Source organism: Dermochelys coriacea, chromosome 13 (assembly GCF_009764565.3).
Source record: "Dermochelys coriacea isolate rDerCor1 chromosome 13, rDerCor1.pri.v4, whole genome shotgun sequence".
Classification (NCBI taxonomy): domain Eukaryota; kingdom Metazoa; phylum Chordata; order Testudines; family Dermochelyidae; genus Dermochelys; species Dermochelys coriacea.
The window spans coordinates 11,161,207-11,182,413 of record NC_050080.1 but is presented as its reverse complement, the minus strand read 5'-3'; the positions used below and the strand labels follow the sequence as shown (position 1 = coordinate 11,182,413).

At 39.7% G+C, this 21,207-nt stretch overlaps 1 protein-coding gene across 8 annotated transcripts in view; it reads left to right on the top strand.

Moving 5' to 3' along the window:
* The window catches only part of GNAS (GNAS complex locus), a 276,404-nt gene that overhangs the window by 240,902 nt on the left and 14,295 nt on the right, over positions 1 to 21,207 (top strand). For all 8 annotated transcript variants that reach the window (XM_043496122.1, XM_038369574.2, XM_038369571.2 and 5 more), the window contains one exon: positions 18,605 to 18,659. In XM_043496122.1, the coding sequence (XP_043352057.1) occupies positions 18,605 to 18,659 (55 nt within the window). The remainder of the gene's footprint in view (positions 1 to 18,604; positions 18,660 to 21,207) is intronic.

Sequence of the window (21,207 nt, the reverse complement as noted above, 5' to 3'; positions counted from 1 at the left end):
CAGAGTACCTCCAGGAGAGCTTCATGGAGATGTCCCTGGAGGATTCCCGCTCCATCCCCAGACACGTTAACAGACTTTTCCAGTAGCTGTATTGGCCGCGAATTCATTCCAATTCTTTAGGGCAAATCAAACATTAAACACTATTGCTTTTAAACCCTGTACTGTAGTTACAAATGTTCACTCACCAGAGCTGTCTTCTCCGGCTTCAGGGTTGGGATCCTGCTTTGGGAGGGTATTGGCTCCAGGGTGATGAAAAAGTCCTGGCTGACTGGGAGAACGGATTCACCGCTTGCCTGCTGCGCGTTCTCCTCCTCCTCCACAAAATCCTCCTCCCTGTTGCATGAGACTCTTCCCTTGCAGGTGTCCACAGACAGTGTTGGAGTAGTGGTAGTGCCTCCCCTGCCCAGAATGCCATGCAGCTGATCATAGAAGTGACATGTATGGGTCTCTGACCCGGAGCAACCGTTTGCTTCCTTTGTCTTTTGGTAGGCTTGCCTGAGCTCCTTAACTTTCACACGGCACTGCTGTGTGTCCCTGTTGTAGCCTCTCTCCACCATGCTCTGTGCAATTTTGGCATATATATGTTAGCATTTCTTCTTTTTGATTGGAGTTCGGCCTGCACAGATTCTTCTCCCCATACAGCAGTCAGATCCAGTGTCTCCCTTTCACTCCGTACTGGAGCTCGTTTGCGATTCTGGGTGGACTGCATGGTCACCTGTGCTGCTGAGCTCGCCCCGCTGACCAAACAAGAAATGAAATTCAAAATTTCCTGGGGCTTTTCCTGTGTACCTGGCTAGTGCATCGGAATTCAAAGTGCTGTCCAGAGCAGTCACATTGGAGCACTCTGGGATAGCTCCCGGAGGCCAATACCGTCAAATTGTGTCTGCACTGCTCCAAATTTGACCCAGCAAGATCGATTTTAGCGCTACTCCCCTCTCTGGGGAGGAGTACAGAAGTCGATTTTAAGAGCCCTTTAGGTCAACAGAACAGGGTTGGTTGTGTAGACACATTCATTTTAAAATCAACCTAACACAGCTAAATTCAACCTAACTCTGTAGTGTAGACTAGGGCTAAGTGAGCTACAAAGAGTGAAATTTGGATGGATTTATCATTTTACTTGTTAAAGTTTATATCAAAGTAAGACCATTTTGAAAATTTTCAGAAGGTGATCTCTCTCTCATGTATGCAGGTTGTGCCCTCAAAATTTACACCTTCAACTTTGTCCTCACCTTTGAGTATGGGTGCAAACCTGAATGTTTGTGCCTCTGTCTACGTGAGTATGGGTACAAAACAGGCAGAGGGGCAAGTGCTCTCATTTGTGCACCTATTTTATTTTATGGCAAAAAAAGTGAGAGATTTGGCAGGTGAAAATTTCTTAGGGCATTTGCACCTGAGAAAAGAAAGCTAGGCCTGAGTTGCTCTAAAATATACCAAATTTTGTTAAATCAATTTTGGAGCTCTAACTCACTTGCCATAAATTTGATTAGAAGTCAGGCTTCTAATCTGTCTCTGGTATTAGCCTGCATGGCCAAATGGAATGTTTGTCAGAAGAAAGGATAATAATTTTATATCCTGATTCAATTCTAGAGCATTGAACCTTTTGTAGGAGCTTCAACAATAGATGCCAATTTGTGTGTCTCCACTTGCAGAGGCCTCAGGTTGTTTTTCTTAAGTTTGAAGAAGAAAAAATGGGTCGCTTGCCCCAGAGGAAAACAAAACCTGAAATGTGAGTTGTTGTGAATGGTTTAAGCGATCAACTCCAGAACAGGTATCGACAGGTTGTTTCTGTAAAGGAACTTACTGCCATTCCAGTCCCAACAACTACCTGGGGATATGAGGATTGGCATAAAGATGTGATGTGGATTTGAGCTTCCCATGAGGAGAACAGGTCAAAATTATTGACTTTTTGCAAAAGAATTTTACTTGAAAATACAGAACATAATATCTCAAGTTTGACGTTGACTTGCAAGGCAAAGACATGAACATTTACCTTCTGCTGAATTTACATGCTGTATTTTTAAATATATTGAATTATTTTATATATTAATCTGAAGAACTTTTGTATTTAAGTATATTCAAAAGTAGGCAATTAGGGTCTCACATTTCACATCTCCAGAACATGACAATCATTTGTCCTTAATTTGACCTGGCCTGTCAACTATTTGAATTCCTGAATCATTCTTAATCTTCTAGGGAAACCAGAATCCTGTGTTCAGAATACTCTCTCTTGTTCCCTAGAAAGTGAAATCATACCATCCCTGTTTCTCTTGTTATCTTTAACTGCAATTCAAAATTCCATTTCCACTTTTCAGAACTCTCTCTGTCAGTACTGTGCAACTTTGCCTAGAGGGAACCTAGGTTTTAGACTATACTTGGCACATGTGAGTAAGGAGAAATAAAGGCTATTCACAGCACTGTCACTCACTGACTTTGAGTCATTGAATCTCTGTATTGTTTGACCCATTTGTGAAATGGAAGTAATACTTTCCCATTTCAAAGAGGTGATGTGAGGCTTAATGTCTATAGAGCACTTCGTGGCCCTTGAATGGGAAAAGTCATGGAAGTATACATTGTTATGACCACCTCTGATCTATTTTTCATTTAGCCCCTTCAGTTACTGAATTTCTTCCTCCAGTCTTGGCCTTTTTCCCTTTCCACAGTAAATGCTTAGGTACACTTTCAGGACATCACTTCAACTACCCGAAAGAAGTCACTTCATCTATTTAAATTTCACCTTAAAACATTCCTGTTCATTTTAGAACCTAAACTCTCCTTTCCTTTCCCATCCCTTGTTACAACATCTGCCTTTCTTTTCCCACTCACCTGTTTTAATTAGTTTGCTGGTGCTTCACTGAATCTTCACTGTTGTTAAATGTCCATTTTTTATCTGATCTTTTTTCATTTCTACTTGCATCTAATTCTGCAATGTTACCTTTCCCATCACTCTGCATTTTCTGCCACCTGCATGAAGGACACTAGAAAAATACACTCTATCTTACGTAAAATAGCCACATTATCTCATAGTTAAGGCTAAGATTTTTTCATGGTTATTTTTAGTAAAAGTCACGAACAGGTCACAAGCAATAAACAAAAATTCACAGAGCCCGGGACCCGTCTGTTGCTTTACTAAGAATAACCAGGGGGAGGAAAGGACTGATAGGGCAGGGAGGAACTGACAGGCCGAGATCCCCGCCATGGTAGGAGGCACAGCCTCAATTCCAGTGGCCACAGCGGGCGGCACAGCTATAGGGGGGACACAGCCCTTGCTCCAGAGCTGGACCAGCTGCGGGGCTGGGGCATGTGGCCCCGGCTGCAGCCCCTCCACGCCCGGGAAGCCCGCGGGGCTTGGGTGCGGGGGGCTTGGGTGCTGTATCGCTGCGACAACCCCGGCCTGGCTGCAGCCCCCGGAGGAAGTCGCAGGGCTGGGGATGCAGGGTCCTTGTTCCAGTCAGCCCCCATTGCAGGGCGAGTGCGCGGGCGCATAGTCCTGCCTCCTCTTCCTGAAGCCCTAGAAGGCATGGAGTGTCCGGCAAAGTCACGGAATCCATGACTGCCGTGACCTCCGTGATTAAATCGTCGCCTTACTCATAGTAAATTATCAGAAAAACTACATTGTAAAAATCCGATGTTTGCCTTTCAGAAATACCTGACTTCTCTACTCCAGGGAGTTTTAGAAGATGTACTAATTTAAATTTTAAAAGATTGTATTGATGTGATAAAAAATTATTTTTATTGAGGGGAAAATAATTCTACTTATTTGATGGCACTGGTGGGAGCCAAAGACCATGAGGAGAAAGTCAGTATAAATACTTAGTTAACACACAATTAAAGGATATCCCATCAGGTTCATCTATTTCTTATCTATTTAGAGCGGCCCCTAATACACATTTTGCATAGCAGACTGTGGTCTTCCTAAAAATGAAATGTCTCAAATCTCATTGTTGGTCATTATCAGCTTAACTAAAGGTGTGTTTTAAATTTGATTTAGTTCCTGTTTGGACACTCCTAAATTGGATTTAAAATGGATTTTTTAAAATGTAATTTAAATCAGTAATTTACTATCTTAGATACATCAATATCAGTCATTTTAAGCCTGTTTAAGAGTGTCCATACAGGGATTTTCACTGGTTTAATTAAATCAATGTTAAAACACTGCTTTAGTTACTGGTACAAGTTTGTATGTAGACAAGATCTAAAGACTTCACCAGAGGACACATCCCCATCTGTTTTGGCATTACATGGACTCTAGCCCTTACAGCCTACAACAGCCACACTGATCTGTCAGCTGGCTCTGAAGATCCATAAAATAGTTCCCCATCAGCTCAGCCACCATGCAGTCCAACTTGTGCGAAAGTAAACCATCTCTGTAACACAGTCCTGCTTCTTTCTTCCACACATCCTCCGTCTATGAATAACTGTGTGGCCTTACACTCAGAATGATACTGTCAAGGCCAGCCCATATTGCAGCTGGAAGAGATATGGTCTCAAAATTCACCAAATTCCTCAGTCAGCGAAGGTAACAATCCTGCAGCTGTACAACATTATAAAACTATGGAAGTAAGGAGAGAGAAAGCATGCTAACTGACATCGTACAAGTAAATGTTTGGTTCTTAGCTGAAAAACACCATTAAACACCTATTCCAGGTGTTCTCAGACTGGGGGTTGGGACCCCTCAGGGGGTCACGAGGTTATTACATGGGGGGTCGTGAGCTGTCAACCTCCACCCCAAGCCCCGCTTTGCCTCCAGCATTTATAATGGTGTTAAATATATTAAAAAGTGTTTTTAATTTATAAGGGGGGTCGCACTCAGAGACTTGCTATGTGAAAGGGGTCACCAGTTCAAAAGTTTGAGAACCACTGACCTATCCCCTTTCAGATAAGCATCTTCCAGCAGACAGGTGGGACAAAAACATTTGTGAAACATAGATGCAAAAAGACAAAAAGATATGTTTATTATCAGACCTATGTATGGTCAGCCAGACTTGATCACTAAGGGGTTGTCTACACATTGGCGCTCAGGAAAGTTAAGACGAATTAATTAAAGGTGTGAAGTTAATGCACATTAGTTAAAAAGCATGAAATCCCATGTAGATGCTGTCATTGACCATTCAGATGGGGACTTAATGCTCTTTAACTTACACACATTAACGTCACGCCTTTAGTTAATTGGTCTCAACTCCCCATGTAAAAATGCCCTAATTCTTCTAGCTTGATGGTATTGAGGGTGGCTAAAGACCATGAAAGCAAGATTCATTGTATCATTGATTAACATACAACCTTAAGCTGACCTGTTAGTTTGTTGCTTTTAATTACTCATGTAAAAGTACAAATTAAAGTATTTAGCGTACGCGCCTTCTCAGTGAAATAACTGGAAAAGTCATGAGTCTTCCAGGCATCCCTATAGAATTTCATTCTTCTAGACAACAGTTTTTGAGAATTATACAAAGTTAAAATCATATTAAATAGCAAAAAAGGCAGAAATCGCTTAGATATTTCATAGAGACAGCTTTGAACATTAGCTCATAGCATTCCAAGACTGCTATCAACTTTTATACAAACTCTAGCTGATCTTAGTTCCCACGTGAACATCATGAAGTTAGCCTTACTTAGGAATAATATATACCATTGCCCTTCAATCCACCTCGAATTAACATGTGGCCTGTTTAAGGGATGGGAGTCATAATTTGACCTCGTTAATTCAGCTCTGTCCTTTTATTCCAAACTGTGTGGTAAATAGAGTTAGGTAAACTAAGGTGAGCCATCCAAGCAAGCTTGCTTTTTGAAAAGGGAGAAAAAACTTGCATAAGGTCACTGCACTTTGAGTTCCTCTTAGGCCTACATCTAAATAACTGGCTGGGATGCGGGATGCTGAGTCCAAGGAAATAGTATTCTGGATGCACCTGTGCCAGAAAAGCTGTTTTGATTATGTTTTTGTCAGAATAAGGATCATGAATCAGAACTGGTTTCCATTTTTATCCTACTGCCCAAAATTCAGGGAGAAGAGGGTTTGCCAAAAAAAAAAAAAAAAAAAAAAAGATGGGGGCGGTGTTTTGGGTCTCCAGACTTGAATAAGTCCTGGGGTTTGATATGTGAACACTTTAGGCTGCAAAGAAGAAAAAAAGGAAACATGATGAATTAAGCTATATTAAAAAAACAAAAACGAGTTAACAGAGATTGCTGCATGTTCGTCACTGCTCACTAACACAGTGTTCCAGCCTCAGGCTTGCCCAGGAATTGAATCATGATCTCATTCATACCCGTTACCTTTCATTTCTGCACCCTGTGTGCTTGGATTGGTTTAAGCTTTCTACTGGTTTGGTGAAATAATTTTCTGGGGTGGGGTGAGGGGTTGTTCTGAAGTTATTTGACATATGCAGGCTTGCAGTGAAGAGTGAGCCTTGCAGGCATACAGTAGTAAGTTTTTTAAACACTCTGATTTTGATAGTTGAGAATGCTAAAATGCCTCATTACAAGTGAAAAAGGTATGGATAGAAGCAATTGGAGAAGCCTTAATTATGTTGTTTATTTGGGGGGCTATGAGAAGGATGTTTGGCTTGGGAGGTGGATAATCAAATACATTCAAGGGGTCAAGACATCAAAAATGGACATAAACATCTAGAATTAAACTTGCCCTGGTTTAGTGGAGAGCATGGAGGACTGGAAAAAGAGCTGCACATGGAGGCATCCACTCCCCCTGTATGTTGCAGAGATGGTCTACACTTACTCAGGGGGTCTCAAAAACATGCCCAGCCCACGGAGTTATTTCCTGTGGCCCGCCATAGCTCCCCTCATCCCCCTCCACCTCCACACCCCCAGCGCGCCACGACCCACTCCTCTGCCTACCTACCAGCGCTTCCCACTGCCAAACAGCTGTTTGGCTGTGCTTAGGACTTTCCAGGTGGGAGGAGCGGGGGACACAGCGCGCTCCTCAGGGGAGGAGGCGAAGAAGAGGTGGAGCCGCAGCGAGGATTTGGGGAAGGGGTTGGAATATGGGCAGGGAGGGGGTGGGATGAGGTAGGCAGGACGTCATGGAAGGAGTGGAGCGGAGGTAGGGAGGGGGGCTTTTATATCTTTGTATGAAAAGGTGTCAGTGATGTAGCCCTTGGGCCAATATACTAGTCCTCCTGTGGCCCTCGGGGTGATTTCAGTTTGAGATCCCTGACTTAGATCTACCTAGCTATGTAGTGTGCAAAATTCACACGCTTTAGTACTGTAGTTAAGTCAACCTAACCCCAGCACAGAATTTTTCCATCAACCTAGCTACTGCCGCTTGGGGAGGCTGATAATCTACAGTGATTGGAAAATCCCTTCTGTCGCAGCAGGAAATGTTTATGCTCTGGTGCTACACCAGCATTACTTTAGCACAATATATGTGCTACTGTAGCAGCTGCAGTATAGACATGGCCTGATCAATAATGGGGCAGGCCAGTGATTTGGGGAAAGTAAGCATCTAGTTGCTTTAATACTATGCACAAGTGGCCTGGAAGTGGTATGACGGCTCGGAGACTGTAGGCTGGAGGTAGCGATAGAGTTAGTCTGGGATTTTTTAACTAATACTTTTTCCATCCAAAAATGCCAATTTGTCGGAACCAAAATGTCACGAAACAGGGCTGGTTTTTACAAATCCCCTGACCAAAAAAAGGTTGACAATTAATTATTTCATTTTCATATTTTGGAAACCAAAAAAAATCCAGTTTTCTGGTTCAAAATGATTTTTCATTCAGAAATTTAAGTTAATTAGATTGAAAAATGTTAAAGTAGTACAGTCAAAATAAAAACGCAACATTTTGATTGACGTGAAAAGAAGGGCATGGGGGGGGTCTTTTTGATACACTAACATTTTCTAGATTGTGACTTTTCGTCTTGATTTGGGAGGGTAGCCATTTTTAAATATTCACAAGACAGGAAAACCATTTCCTGCCCAGCTCTAGGTACTAGCCATGGGTGCACTGCTGCAGAGCTAATTTCTCTGTCATCAATCACTCTCACTCCCGTGCTTCACCCACACAAAGCCAGAAAACTTAGGCTTTCTGTGACTGAAGAAGATTCCACTCCGAATTAGTAAAACATTGAAAAATGTTTTATTCTTTATCATGTCTTGTGATTCATGCTAGATGAAGCTTTGCACTGATTTCCGTCGCTTACACCAATCCCAAACTTTTGGAGTATCTTTTCAGAATTAATAAATGGAAATTCTGAATTATATGCAACATGCATGTTATGAAGTACATCTTTCCAAAGAATTTCTATGAAATCTGCTGTTTTTCTGAAATGTGCATTGTTCAAATGGCAAACGGACAAAATATATGTGGTTAATGGGGGAGGGGGAGAAGCTCTTACATATATTTGAGTCTGGATGGAACTTACTCTACAATTTTTAGAAATGAAAATATCCATGTAGGGACCTAAAGGAATCCTGTGGGCTGATGGTGCAGTTTGCATAGAATGCCTGTATTCGTGTCTTTATGGCATTTGGAAGATATTTTGCCGTGGCTTAAATGCTTATTACAGCTGCACTACTTTGATTATGTCTGCTGTCCCCATTGTTTTTTGATGAATTACTAAGACTTTATATTTTGTGAATTGTCTCGTTTCTTGATTATAGAATAAAATATGGTTACTTCATTAACGGATCTAATCTCTTGCCTATTTTACATCACAATGGCTGCTATTTCTGATCTCTGTGAAATCATTTATTATATATAACTTCATAAGGCTTATTCCTAGACTGTTGATGTATCAGCTGGTAGCTGAATCTCATGATTGTACAAATGTTTGCTGCCAGCTAAACCAGCTAACATTTTTGACACAAATCTGTGCCCATATAGATAATTTGGACATAATTGAATGGATTGATCAAGGCTGTGTGCTAAAAATATAAAATTCTCTCATCCATGAAATGAAAGAAAATGGATGTTTTAAAAGCAGCGATCATCAAATAGGGGGCATAGGGAAGTGAATGAAGTTATACAGTGACTTAAAGGTTTTTTTTTTGCCTTTCACCTCTGAATTCAGGAGTTCAGATTTGACTTGAGTTGCAAACTAATTTGTGATCTTAGTCTAGTCTCTGTTATATATTTGTCCTTCAGAAATCTCCATGCCATTTGGGACAAAGTGGTAGTATTTGCCTGCAAGAACTAGAACAAGAATAGCTAGAGTGCTGCAACTTAGGAGGTGGCAAAGAAGTATGAGGAAGCCTTCAAAATACATGATCCTGAGAGGTACTGAGCTCCTATAATTCCCGGTGACTTGACTTGGAGATACTTGCTCAAGCCCTTTTTTCATCAGACACATGTCTGCCTGTCTCTCATCTAGTTATTGTAAGAACAGAAACTTACTGAATTCAGGCCAAAACCTTAAAGAAAATATACAAAAATCTTTTTTAAAAAAGGCCTCACAGGCAAGTGATTGTACTGTTAGTCTTTAAAGTGGCATGGTTTGCCACCGACGGGGGAGGGCAGACGGAAAACTGAAGCTTTCATGTTAGTGATGTAACTTTTTTTTGTAAACCTACCATAAATTCAACCCTGCATTAAAAAGCAATCAGAGTTGTTTCTCTGCCTCACTCCGGTTGTCTCTGTGTATGAGTTGAGAGATGCATTGTACCTTTCCAGCTTCTCAAACTGCCTCTACCTCTTTTTATTTGTCAAGCTGGGGCTAGGCTGGCCCCATTCCAGATGTGTCTCACAAGATTTGGTGCTGATGATCTATTTATAGAACTGTGGTTCCATTGTCATGACAACCATGCTAGAGGCCAAGGCGGCTGGGAGCTATTTCTGGACTTGTGCTGTAATGTAAAACTGATTGGGAAAGTGAGTGCATCCTCTAAGCCAGACTAACTTTAGACAGGCAGAGAGAAAAAAGACATCCACAGTTTCTTTAAATACACTGTCCGTTTCTCCTACTTTTTCCCCATTTGTTCTTTTCTTGAAAGTTCTTGAAAAGCATGCATTTTCTACTTTGTATTGCCTGCAGCGAAACAAAATGCATTTTAGGTCCTGTGGCCTCTTGTGGGTTATGCTTTTAATTATGCAGTTTAGGAAGCAATACACGTAACCATGCTGCGTTTTTGTTTTTAAGGAAGGGTGGGTTGTTCTGTTTTGTTGGTGGCAACACAAAAGTAATGGTTTAATTTACAGTAGTTGTAGTTTTGTAGTTCTTTATATCAAGTAGTTTTAATATTAAATTTTTCGTGTGTGCTTTGTGCTCTCCACACCATATAAGGAACTGTAACCTTGATTACCGCAAGATGATTCCAAATATATGGAGTCATACTTTTCAGCTTTCTCATTATTTGCTTCAAAATTAGACCAGTGGTGCCCCTCCGCCTCCAAGTGGCTGGAATGCTCTGAGGTTATTCTGAAATTAAAGCTGATTCTTCTCTCAAAACCACTTTGATGTAATTTAACACACACAGACACACTCACACTCACTCTCTCTCTCTCTCTCTAATAAATTCTAAAGTTTGGATACTTAAGTGTTCTGACCTGTGCATGATTCTTTAAAATGTACATTTAAATGAGGATCATCCTAATAAATAATTGACTCAAAACTGGAAATATAAAGAAATATATTTCTAGCTTAGTTGGGGATATTTTCACTAATAGTTGTGTCTTTTGGTTTATTGCAGCTTCATTACTTGCACTGTTATAGGAAAGCTGCTTTCCATTATAAATCTCTGTTTTTAAACATGCCCTAATGGGTCTGAGAGCTTGGATGTAAAATCTCATCCCAGTAACACTTTTTTTTTTAACTGAAATTCTCAACTCATTATTATACAAGTACAAGATTCATTACATGCTTTCTTGGGTGTCTCTGATTTGAAAGCAATTCTGTTTGTGGTGTTAAATGCAGTTTTACAAGTATTTTAATAGACCCATAAAACTAAGATTTTGGTGGGATTCTTCACCCTTCATTCTAAGTTTTCTAAATATTACTGTGTCTATATGAAAGTTTTTTAAACATCTGTAAGAATTTTAACGTCTGCATGACCCATCTTAGTGGATGTTTGAAAATTTCACTTTAAATAACCTATGCTTTTTTTTTTAATCTAGTGTTAGTATTTCCTCTTTGGATTTTTTACTAAATGTTGAGGAAATATCATGTATCATAACTTCATGACAGGTTTGTATTTATATACTATGCATGATTGCAGAGACACCATAAAGTTTAGCAGATCTAACATTAAGCCAGCAGCTTAGTTTTTGTTTGCCTCCATATCCCACCAATCCTCTATTGTCCCTGCCTTCTCTGTTTCTCTTAGTAGGTATGGTACTAGAAATATGCAGGAAACCTCTTCCACCAACTTAAAGAGTAGAATTCTTGTATTTTTCAATATCCTGCTTGCTCTCAAGGGTAGAAAGGATAGGCAAAACGGAGGGACAGCCGACGTGTGCATGCTTGCGGCTGCAAATAAACCTGGTGCCCTGGATTTGTTGTCAGCATATTGACCTGGGTGAGAAGCTGGGGTTTTAGCAGTGTTGCAGTCCTTGTTTTTCAGGGGTTGGGAAACTCTTCTGGATGTGTTTGGAGAGGGGGAAAGGGGAAGGGGAATCTACTTTCAAGTGACAGTACATAAAATTTTGGACTTCTCAGCCTTAATGTCCTTTTAAGGAAAATATTATATAATTATACAGTCACTTGGAACTCCATAGCTGCAGATTAGACAAAGTCTTTGAGAAAAGAATGTCAATTCTCAGATATTTAGATCTTTTGTTTTTTTAAAAAGCTACACTTAAATAACATTAAAATTATGGTAAAGAGACAAAAGGCAGAAAATTCAAAGTAAGGTAAAGGTGATGATCTTTCTGGAGCAAGAAAGGCACATGTTACTTACAAATAATATTAGTGTTGCCCTTAATTTACAGTTTATTTTATCTCTCTTAAATGACACTAAAACCTAAGTTTTGCTGTGCTTGATGAGGCAAAACTGTCATTGATTTTGATGGGAGTTTGCACAGGTAATGTCTGCTGGATCAGGCCCTTCATTGGTAAAATCAGTAAACAACTAATGGTTTCATTTTCAGAAACAGAAACTGAACTGTGACTGCTCCCTCGGAGGTGCCCCTAACCATGACAAATAGGACTGTGATTAGTTCAGATAATAATGTAGTAATAAAAGCACAAGACTGAGAGGAGTTGTTGTTGGCTTGATGTATGACCTTGGGCAGCTCTTTTACTTGGTGTCTTGATTTCCCCATCTTTAAAACAGGGTGACTGATATTTCCCTTGGGGTGGGGAGGCAGGCATTGTGAGCCTGATTTGGTATCTGTAAAGTTCTTTTAGAGTCTCAGATAGAAGGAGCTTTACAACTCAGAAGTGCTAATACTACTAAGAAACAGGTTTCAAATAAATGTTTTTGTTTAAAATTGAGACTGAAATATTTTGAAATATATCATGTGCAGTGGTAACTTGTGGGGTGTTAATGTGTCAGAGAAGGGGGTCTAGGAAGAAAAGTCAGTGTTGGTTTCATTTTGCTTGTAAACTCAGGTGATGGTTTTACAAAAAACAGTATCTGATAGGAATAAAACTTGCCTCTCTGAAAATAGATGTGTGATCTGTTGAAGGAGACCTTTGCTATATTCTCCTTGATTAAAACAAAAGCCTCTTTTAGACTGAGATTTAGATTTTTTGCTTGTCTGTCAACCACTTCATCAGACTTCAAAGACTAAAATTTCAAGTTACAAATCTTTCTGAAGGGGAAAATAAGGGGAATTTCCCTCATTGGGACTGGAACCTTGGTAATATTATGCTAATAGCTTTCCATCTTCATTTGCTAAACTAGACCCCCAAATGTGAACACACAGTAGTAGCAGAAAAGATTTCTGAACAGATAATTCTTAAACTCCAGAACTGCTGAAGAGAGAATGGAAATAAGTAGATCCTTTTATCTGGAAATCTTATCTTGCTTGGAGAATGGCAGGTTTATTAAAATTTGGAACAGTCTTTGGAGTGAATGATTCAGTTACTTACTGTGTCCCCCTACGCTATGGCAAGAAGGGCAAAAAAGGAACCTTTGTGCCAGCCTTCTATCTGAGATTTGTTTAATAAATGCAGTTCCTAAAAAGTGGAAGGGAATTTGATGGTTCACAATGGCTTATATCTCCTACATTTTGTGTGTCCTTTCCCTTCCCTTAGGTGAGGAGGTCTGAGGAAAAATCCTGGTTTTGTTTCAGATCATCTTAATTTACCTTTAAGTTTTAATACAATGAATTTCAATATACAATACAGAAGTCTGATGATGTACTAGAGCTCTCCTCCTGCTTCTGTTGAAATCGGTTGGTTTGTTTAGCTAGCTGCAAATTAACTAAAATCATTTAACACCTCCTACCCTGCTTCTTAGCACTTTTTTAAATAGTGTAGATAAAGAGAGAATGTTTTGTGCCAAAGTGATAACATTTTGCAGAGCAAGGACCCGGTCCTGCAACTTGGTCCAAGGCAGGTTCGGGCCCCCAGTGAGAAGTGGGAATGACTGCTGACTGAATGGCAGGGTTGCTTGCTGGAAAATCACAGGTTTCAGAGTAGCAGCCGTGTTAGTCTGTATTCGCAAAAAGAAAAGGAGTACCGGTGGCACCTTAGAGACTAACAAATTTATTAGAGCATAAGCTTTCGTGAGCTACGATGAAGTGAGCTGTAGCTCACGAAAGCTTATGCTCTAATAAATTTGTTAGTCTCTAAGGTGCCACCGGTACTCCTTTTCTTTTTGCTGGAAAATAACTTCTTCCTCGAGTCTCAACGAAAGCAGCGTGGAAAAAGGCAGTGTAGTTTTGGGGGTTGTTTTTTGTGTCAGTGTTTGTTTTTGTAATTTGATGCAGAAATTGTTATTGATACAAGATCTAGCTTGATGGATTTTGGCTCTTTTTTGTTTCTGAAACACAGCAACTGTTTTGCTGGTTATTTCATCACAGCTACCTTTCTCTGTCCCTCTAAACATCCAAGAGCCCATAACAAATTACTTTCCAACTTCTCTTCCACAGCAGATTATGTTCTCATCCCTTCATTTTCTGTCTCCAGCCTGAAGTCCCATAGATGAAATCTGTTTACATACATTTTCAGAGCTAAATTCTCTGCTGACATAAATGGGCATATCTCCTCTGGAGTCAGTGGAATTGTACCAGTCTACCCTAGTAGTGAATGCAGACTGGCACTGAAATGTCCTCACTCAAAACTTCACATTTTGGACAGATCATGAACGGAACGTCAAAAAGAAAAATAGTGATTACGATAAATTTGTATATATTTTTAATTACTCATTGATTTTGCATGTTAAAATGAAGCCAAAGTTGTAAGTGTTCCACTCCCATTGGGCATAATCTCTTTTACCGGATAAATTGCATACTCAGAAAGAAAACAGTCTTGATTTGTAGTAACTGGGTATTCTCCAGGTCTTGTACTGTGAGCTAGCTTTCCTGAGCTCTCTTCACTTCCACCCCTCCTCCCCCCAACGCACCCTCACTTTAGTTGCAACAGGAGAGAGGATAGCTTTTCCACTGCTGTTTTGGTTTTCTTTTTGTCTTTTTCTCATTGCAAATATCACTTTAATTTTGCAAAAAGAAAAGGAGTACTTGTGGCATCCTAGAGACTAACAAATTTATTAGAGCATAAGCTTTCGTGAGCTACAGCTCACTTCATTGGATGCATTTGAAGTGAGCTGTAGCTCACGAAAGCTTATGCTCTAATAAATTTGTTAGTCTCTAAGGTGCCACAAGTACTCCTTTTCTTTTTGTGAATACAGACTAACACGGCTGCTACTCTGAAACCTTTAATTTTGCAGATAGGCAGCCTCAGTCAGTTCAAGGGGCGTCCCTACAAATATGTATCATACATCTATGAATCAGTATGATTTTCTTGTGTGTGTTTTGGGAATTGAGGTCTCTCAAACATTTTTCATGAAGTGGGATATGCACGGAAAGGAGAGCTCTGTATTTAACACTTACATTGCTCTCTTTCTCCAAAAATGCTGCTGGAAGGATGATTGTAGATTTTTTGGTAACTGTCACACAATTACATACTTTCCTCTAAAGTAGTATTGTTTTGAATATCAAACTTCATTGAATGTTGGAACTTGTTTTTGGGGGGAAAGAAATATTTATTACATTCAAACTTATTTTACCTGGCATGGATGTAGCCGTTGGAATTCATCTCCCGTATATTACTGCTTCTCCTATGTGGCTGGTGTTTTTCAAGGAAATCATAGGTCTAAAAATAGTCTGCATAAACAACAGTAAGAGTTTGTACTTTCAGTTCCAGGTTTTAGAAATCTCTCGTTGTTTTCTAATTGTCAGAGTTTCCAAAACCCATTGCGTTCTTATGAAAGTGAAAAAGAGAGTTTGTGGAAGCCTATTGTAAAATGTTACACTGAGATGTATATTGTGTGTGGAAAGACTGGGAAGTTTCAAAGTCACATAGGTGATTAATATAACAGTGTTCATAACATAGCAAGAATTCCTGCATCAAATATTCTCCTGCTTATGAAATATACATTATCATCACATGTTCCTGAGACTGCAGTTTTAAAAGCAGAATGCCTTTATTACCTGTTGAACCGTTTGTCTAGTCTGAATCCATAGATAGTCTTACCCTGAACACCCTGATTTTTAATTTTTTTGAAATGGTGTTTGTTTTTTACTTTAAACATCACATATTATTTGATTAATACCCTGGAAGATTTGAGAACAAATCCAGTATGAGCCGTGGCAATACAAGTTTCCCTATACCGCTCTGTTTTCATGCTTTTAGCTCTACCTCAGTCTTCAGCGGTATTACTGTGAAAACATTGTCAATAGGAGCTGATTTTTAGGTGTATTTTTTTTTAAATAATGCTACTACTGCTTCCTAAGATATAGCCAGATGTTTTTAAACTTGCAAACCTGGAAATGTATAAAAATCTGATATGGGTAAGTAATGAGCAAAATTCATTACTGGTGACTCTTCACTGGCCTGTGGAAGGAACTGATCATTCCCAGTGCACAACGTCTACTTCACAAAGCCAGTGGTAGAGTTGGTGCTAATTGCCCCTATTTGTAGTCTTAGCAGAGTGACCAATGAATACATATGCATGGAGACTGAGATGCTTTCTTGACCCTAGAGAAGGTCAACCAGGTGAGGGTTGAAATGCATTGTTCAAAGAGTGTGTAGGAACAGGAGGGGAAAACTTGTATTTCCACTACTTGTGCTATTCCTGTTCTATGGACAGAGGAGTTTGGTCAGAAGGAATTTCAATGTGGCATCTTTCAAAAATACGGTGCTTCTAGATTGTAGTAAATTACCAAAAAAGCTAACTGCAGAGGTATTTTCAGGCCTCTCGGTAATATGAATATGGGACTGTAAAAGTGCTGTGTAGCTTGGATACCTACTTGGTATGACAAGTGTGATATGGAGAAGTTTGTAGTATAAAATCTGGATATTGTTGTAGGCACAAATATTAAGAATCTATGAAAGGTGAGCTGAGAGGGAAGAACTTTCATATAGTTGAGTTGCATTGGTGTCAATGTACACTAGAGCCTGTTCCCTTCATCCATTGTTTATCTTTGTAGTAGTGGGGTATAAAGCATATATATGGATGTATTGTATACAGTGGATGTATTGTTTCTTGACTTTAGCAAAGCTTTTGACACGGTCTCCCACAGCATTCTTGTCAGCAAGTTAAGGAAGTATGGGCTGGATGAATGCACTATAAGGTGGGTAGAAAGCTGGCTAGATTGTCGGGCTCAACGGGTAGTGATCAATGGCTCCATGTCTAGTTGGCAGCCGGTGTCAAGTGGAGTGCCCCAGGGGTCGGTCCTGGGGCCCGTTTTGTTCAATATCTTCATAAATGATCTGGAGGATGGTGTGGATTGCACTCTCAGCAAATTTGCGGATGATACTAAACTGGGAGGAGTGGTAGATACGCTGGAGGGGAGGGATAGGATACAGAAGGACCTAGACAAATTGGAGGATTGGGCCAAAAGAAATCTAATGAGGTTCAATAAGGATAAATGCAGGGTCCTGCACTTAGGATGGAAGAATCCAATGCACCGCTACAGACTAGGGACCGAATGGCTCGGCAGCAGTTCTGCGGAAAAGGACCTAGGGGTGACAGTGGACGAGAAGCTGGATATGAGTCAGCAGTGTGCCCTTGTTGCCAAGAAGGCCAATGGCATTTTGGGTTGTATAAGTAGGGGCATAGCGAGCAGATCGAGGGACGTGATCGTTCCCCTCTATTCGACACTGGTGAGGCCTCATCTGGAGTACTGTGTCCAGTTTTGGGCCCCACACTACAGGAAGGATGTGGATAAATTGGAAAGAGTACAACGAAGGGCAACGAAAATGATTAGGGGTCTAGAGCACATGACTTATGAGGAGAGGCTGAGGGAGCTGGGATTGTTTAGTCTGGAGAAGAGAAGAATGAGGGGGGATTTGATAGCTGCTTTCAACTACCTGAAAGGGGGTTTCAAAGAGGATGGCTCTAGACTGTTCTCAATGGTAGCAGATGACAGAACGAGGAGTAATGGTCTCAAGTTGCAATGGGGGAGGTTTAGATTGGATATTAGGAAAAACTTTTTCACTAAGAGGGTGGTGAAACACTGGAATGCGTTACCTAGGGAGGTGGTAGAATCTCCTTCCTTAGAGGTTTTTAAGGTCAGGCTTGACAAAGCCCTAGCTGGGATGATTTAACTGGGACTTGGTCCTGCTTTGAGCAGGGGGTTGGACTAGATGACCTTCTGGGGTCCCTTCCAACCCTGATATTCTATGATTCTATGATATATATTAAGGCATTTTCTTGATAAATGTGTGAGTATTTTGCAACTGCTGTGAAACAAGTAATTAATAAAGCAGCATCCTGGGATTTTTCCTTCCAGTTAAAATGAAAGGGAATCAGGAGGGAATGATTACTGCTAAAGGCATTTTAAAGACCACGTTAGCCTTGATATCTTCTTTAGTTGTATTAATCAATTTGAGTAATACATATCTTATTATGGCTAATAAATCTTCCATTGCCTACTCTGGTAAGTAAACTAAAAGCACTTCTGCAAACAATCAAAGGACAGATCAGTCCTACCTTACTCTGAACTTAATTAGTGACATAATTGGTGCAGGGATTTCACCCATTCTTTTGAAATAAAGTAATTTTGATTTAAAAACAGTGTTCATGTCTTATTTTTGTAATAACTAAATGCAATAAAAGAAATATTTTGCCTAATGTTCTAATGTTGGGGATAGCAAAGTATGATAGCACAAGTTACGTTAATGTTTAGATATTGATATTTGTCCACACGGTTTGTAAAAAATAAAACTACATGTGTGTTTCTTAACAATGAAACTGTTTTAGTGAAAATTGTAATGAGATTATCAGAACAGTTGATTAAATTTGTGTTCCTGGCCCTCTGCTGGTTAGTGGTAGCCAATGCAATTCTTTTTATATTGCTGTTGCAGACACAGTGCCATATGTATGTTAAATAATTTACATCACCTCAGCATTTTGTATGTATGAAGTGTAAGACATGGGGGGCGGGGAGGGGGGGAATGCCTGATAGCCTATCTTTTAGGTGAAGCGTACTCAAATGTTGTAATTAAACGTTAGGTACAGATCACAAATTTATTTGACAATGAATTTTTTTCCCAGTTTTCTAGACAAGATTGACATAGTCAAACAAAATGAATATACACCATCTGACCAGGTGAGTAAAATTTGTATTAAGTAATTCTATAACACAACAACTATCTATTTCCCACTGCCAAGAATAACTAAGCTTTGAATTTCACAATATATATTTTAGCTTCCTTTTGTTGAATTGGCAGCCGCAGTCTCCATGGTAGATGCCAACCTATGTTGTATGATGTTTAACATCGCATTGAAAATAAAGTTTACATTTATAGGCTTTGATCTCAGCTCAAGTGTATCAGGAGCAAAGAACTGTGATGAGAAAAACTGCCCAGGTTAAAGTAAAGGTCAAACTTCTGCAGTAGTAAAAGCCTTCCCTTGTAACCATTGGCGTTCAAGCTTCATAAAGTCAACTCCGCCAGCTGAATAACTGCCATAGATATTCCTTCTTAACTTAAATTTGGTTTATGCTTTCTCAGTCCTCCTGGCTCCTACTGCAAACTAGCTCTTTACATAAGGCAGGGGGCCACATTGCTGACAATTAAAGATTAGCTTTCCAGCCCTTTTCATACACGTTACCTGTAAAATCAGAGGACTGCCTTTTATTAAACTGAATGGCAGAATAGCCTACCAGTCAATAGTCTATCAATTTAAAACAGCATTTTCTACAAGACAATGTAGTGAAAATGTAGTCTGACTCAGTGTTTTGTAATTAAAGGCAAGTGTCAATAGCAATGGCAAAACTTCCTTTGCAAATGACACTGGCTTGGGGATCAGTGCATCCAGAGCTAGCAGAAGCTAAACTCCAGGCATGTTCTGCCCAATCAAAGTGAAGTTATCCTATTTTAATAATATGTCCACTTTCATGCAGCATCACTTCATTAGTTACCCAAAAAAAAGTATGCTTAAAGTACAGCTAGTACTTCAGTTTCTAAGATTTAAATTAACATTATGGTAGAGTATGCAAATGTAAAACTAATTGGGCTAGGGAAACCTAATTATAACGAACTGTGGACCAGTTACTACTCCATAATGCACAGGAGCCTGGATAAAGCCAAGTAGTCAGCTGTTGTCAGTTTTCAGTACATAGCTGGACTGTACTTTATATATAAGCAAAATATGTGGCAGTCCTTGATTTTATTTATTAACATGCTGTTCAACAACAACATCCATTTTAAAACACTCAAGTCCATATCCAAGCCCTGATCCACACAAGTGAGCTCTTGTGCCTGTCCATAGCTCCAGTGCTCTGCAAGCACTCAGAGATCTACCCTCACGGATCCGACTGCAGCATCGGGGCCAAAAATTGCTCACAAGACTTACCATATGTGTGGCCCAGTGAATAGGTATCTAGACATCAGAACAAACAAAGCTTTCACATTCTACTAAAACAGTCAAATAACTGAATGAATTTTAAAAGTCAGGCTGCTATGTATAGATTAGAATAAACACCCTTCCCTTGAAAAGAATCCCATTCCAGTGGACCAGAGGTCTGTAGTAGGACATGTTTTGTTAGGATTTGGTAGAGCTATTCTATTACTGTGGCATCTCTAACAGTACTTAATGCTTCTAAACATTTCCCTACATCAAAATAGCCTTTGATTATTTCTTTAGAATCCGTTGCAATCCCTTTAACTGTTATCGAACAAAATATGGTTCTTTATGTGAATAGGCCAACTCATCATAAATTAAGAATGCGATCCTGTGACTGGATCCATGCAAGCAGACTTCCTGTACCTGTGCAGAGTTCCAGTGGACTCCACTTGGGCCATAGGGATCTTCCATTGTAGATCTTAAAGCAGGATCAGGGTTCAAGAAGTTTGAAGAAGTAGAAAAGTCAGTTTTTAATTACCACAAAGAGAAAAAAGAGCATCCTGACAGATTGCTTCCTCTTCAGGTGCAGACCCTTCTCTTTATGAGAGAACTGCTTCTCAAGTTACCAGATAGAATGGTCATAAAATAAGTATAGTCATTTCTGATTTGTAAGTTTTCCAGTAGTTGATGATGATCTGAAATTTAATTCATGCTCAGTGTTATCTAACCCCTGCTTTCAGGAAGGATTAGAAGTGCAGACTGACTTTTACCCACTTACAACTCTGATTTTCTTTTGTCCCTTCTAAAATCACCCTTTCATCTAATTTCCTCTAATAATCTACAGTCCCTTCAGGGTTCTTCTAATAGTCTTTCCAGAGTTACTGGAAAAGAGCTTTGTATATAGCAGCTTTGTCAGTGTGCTTTATTTTTAAGACAAAGTGGGTGAGGTAATATCTTTTATCAGACCAGTTGTGTTTATGAAAAATACAAGATTTGAAGAGCTCTGTGTAGCTCGAAAGCTTGTCTCTTTTGCCAACAGAAGTTGGTCCAGTAAAAGATATTTCCTCACCCACCTTGTCTCTCAAATATCCTGGTATCAACACAGCTACAACAACAACATTTTATTTCTGTCACTGTAAGGATTGTAGCTTTTGTTTAGTTTGCAAATAATTTGAGCTTTCGTTTGAGGACCAAACCACCAATCCCAAGACACAATGCACATGCACTTGACTTTGTGCACATGAGTTTCTGCAGAACAGTAGCCAAAAATGTTAAGCCATGTGAAAAAACACCTCCCAGAAGGACAAAAG